This window comes from Colobus angolensis, unplaced genomic scaffold, assembly GCF_000951035.1.
Source record: "Colobus angolensis palliatus isolate OR3802 unplaced genomic scaffold, Cang.pa_1.0 Scaffold54, whole genome shotgun sequence".
In the NCBI taxonomy this organism is placed as follows: Eukaryota; Metazoa; Chordata; class Mammalia; order Primates; family Cercopithecidae; genus Colobus; species Colobus angolensis.
The window spans coordinates 2,719,184-2,721,582 of NW_012118932.1; the positions used below are offsets into that span (position 1 = coordinate 2,719,184).

The 2,399-nt window shown below is 33.1% G+C and overlaps 1 protein-coding gene across 1 annotated transcript in view; it reads left to right on the top strand.

The window, feature by feature from the left end:
* Positions 1-2,399, top strand: part of ACAP2 (ArfGAP with coiled-coil, ankyrin repeat and PH domains 2) — a 183,984-nt gene that overhangs the window by 160,957 nt on the left and 20,628 nt on the right. Inside the window, exons 18-20 of the mRNA XM_011961204.1 lie at positions 1,119-1,303; positions 1,712-1,816; positions 2,203-2,295. Coding sequence (XP_011816594.1) covers positions 1,119-1,303; positions 1,712-1,816; positions 2,203-2,295 — 383 coding nt within the window. The remainder of the gene's footprint in view (positions 1-1,118; positions 1,304-1,711; positions 1,817-2,202; positions 2,296-2,399) is intronic.

Consider the following 2,399-nt stretch of genomic DNA (forward strand, 5'->3'; position numbering starts at 1 on the left):
AAAAAAAAAAAAAAAAAAAAAAAAAAAAAAAAAAAAATTAGGGCTCTACATAGGAATGTAGAAACCCTTAACAGTCAGTTAAAGCAGACCAAAGTTCTGTCCACGGCAGCAGCATTCCAAAAGGAGTAATCTATTCATTACTGTCTCTAAGGATCAAGTTTCTGTTCATCTACAGTGGATAATTTTACATTATTCATACTTAATTTAGCAAAGATTTGTTAATCACATAGTTTATGCATGGCATTACAGTATCGAAGAACTAAAGATGCTAAGTGTGCCTCCGGAAGGGGAGAGTACTTGATTGTTGTGTTTGAAAGTATTCTTCCAATTCTGTATAAGGAGGGCTCATTGAATGCAGTGGCTGAGAGTTGGTACCTGCAAAGCACATGATTTTTGTTGTTGATACTGATTTCATTCTAAGTCTTTATGTATGGCCAATTGTATTTAAAAGTTATTGCTGTCTAAACCAATATCATTTAAATCAGAATCTTAATTATTTACTAAAACAAGACTGAGTTATTTCAGACCTTGAAATAGCCTTCTATTTTAACCAAAGACCTAAACTTTTTAAGAGGATATAAGTAAAAAGTATAGAACAGATATGGCATTTTATGATGGTATCATAAATTAGAAGTTTATTTTATTTCTTCTTAAATTAATAATGCTATATGTTGTTTTAAAGTGGTCTTACGAAAAATTATGGCCATCAGTAGTGCTAGTTCAGTATGTGAAATTGTTTCTTTGAGTGAAAATGAAAATAAAGTTACTTTCTATAAATGTTTAAGTTTTTTTTCTGGTGATGTTTTCTACTCTGCAAAAAGCATGAGGGGAGTACAGAAATGAATAGCACAGAAATTAAGAGAAAGGAAGAGTACCATATTAATATATGTGATTTTTCAGTTCGGTTATTGTTTATATTTCACTTGAGTGTGAAATCATAGTTCATTAGGTATTTGGAAGGAAAACATATTATATATATGTATAATGTCATAGATTCAGTTTTAACCAGTATTACATTCAGTGACTTTGTTTGAATATATTCAATATATAATGGCTTGTTTGGTGTTAGCCATGCTAAGAGATTAAGCAAAACATCATGACATTTTTATGTATATCAGACAGGAGAAGGAGGCATATATCAGAGCAAAATATGTGGAGAGGAAATTTGTGGATAAATATTCTATATCATTGTCACCTCCTGAGCAGCAAAAAAAGTTTGTCTCTAAAAGTTCTGAAGAAAAGAGGCTGAGCATTTCTAAATTTGGGCCGGGGGACCAAGTCAGAGCATCTGCCCAAAGTTCAGGTATTGCAAACTTTCTTACTGTGTCTATTGCTGTTTTCTTAAGCTCAGATCACTCTTATAATCCCTGAACTAATAGCCATTGTTGTATTTTTTAATGTTAAAAACCTGTTCCCTTCTGCATATTCTAAGAAAAACTGAATTTCTATGTCTTTAAAATCGTTAACTTTAAACAACACCATAATATTTCACCTTGCTAGGTAATATGTATATTCTAAGGAATAAAACTGCTTAAAATGCAAGGGGAGATGGGAATTGTAAACCTGACATTCCAAAAGCCCTAAGTATCTGATTAACTACCTGATTTCCTTCCTATTTTTTCCTCCTAAATTTTTTCCCAGTAACGTTTTTTTCCTGCCCTTTTCCCTTCTTATGGCCTGCTTTGTGCTTTGCTAACTTGCATGTCCCCAGTGATTGCTGTAAATAGCGACGAGGCCAGGCGGGAGTCTCTGTTTTGTCCTGATGAGCTAGATTCACTCTTCTCCTACTTTGATACTTCTTCAAAACTGCGTAGTAGTAAGTACTACTCTTGTGGAGCATTCCAAGTCTGTGCCAGTGGTCATTGTGCAGTGTGGCCATCTCTGTAGATGTTACCCATTGTCTGAGAATTACACATTCTTACAGTTCATATCTTAAATTAAGCTCTTTACTACCCCTGACATATTATGGAGTAATGAGATGTGTTACAACTCTGAAAATAAGTTTATTTTCAGGTTTTGTGATTGATTTATATCTTTGACAAGCTAAGTGTTGAAAAGGGTTAAAATTATATTAAACACATTCTACTCGTGGTGCCTGAGTTCATGTTGATGTGTAAGAGCTCATTTTAAAACCTTGTTTGTGGGAGATTGTTTTCTAAATGGCATGAACTTTAATCATTAGTTAATTTTTCTTTAAAACAGTCAAAAGTAATGACAGTGGAATTCAGCAGAGCTCTGATGATGGAAGAGAATCTTTACCCTCCACAGTGTCAGCCAATAGTTTATATGAACCTGGTGAGTTCTGATGAAACTCAATATTAATTGGTTTTGTTTGCTGAAAAATGCATGTGGTAAATGTCTACTCTTGATTATATATATCTGTATATCTATATATAGAT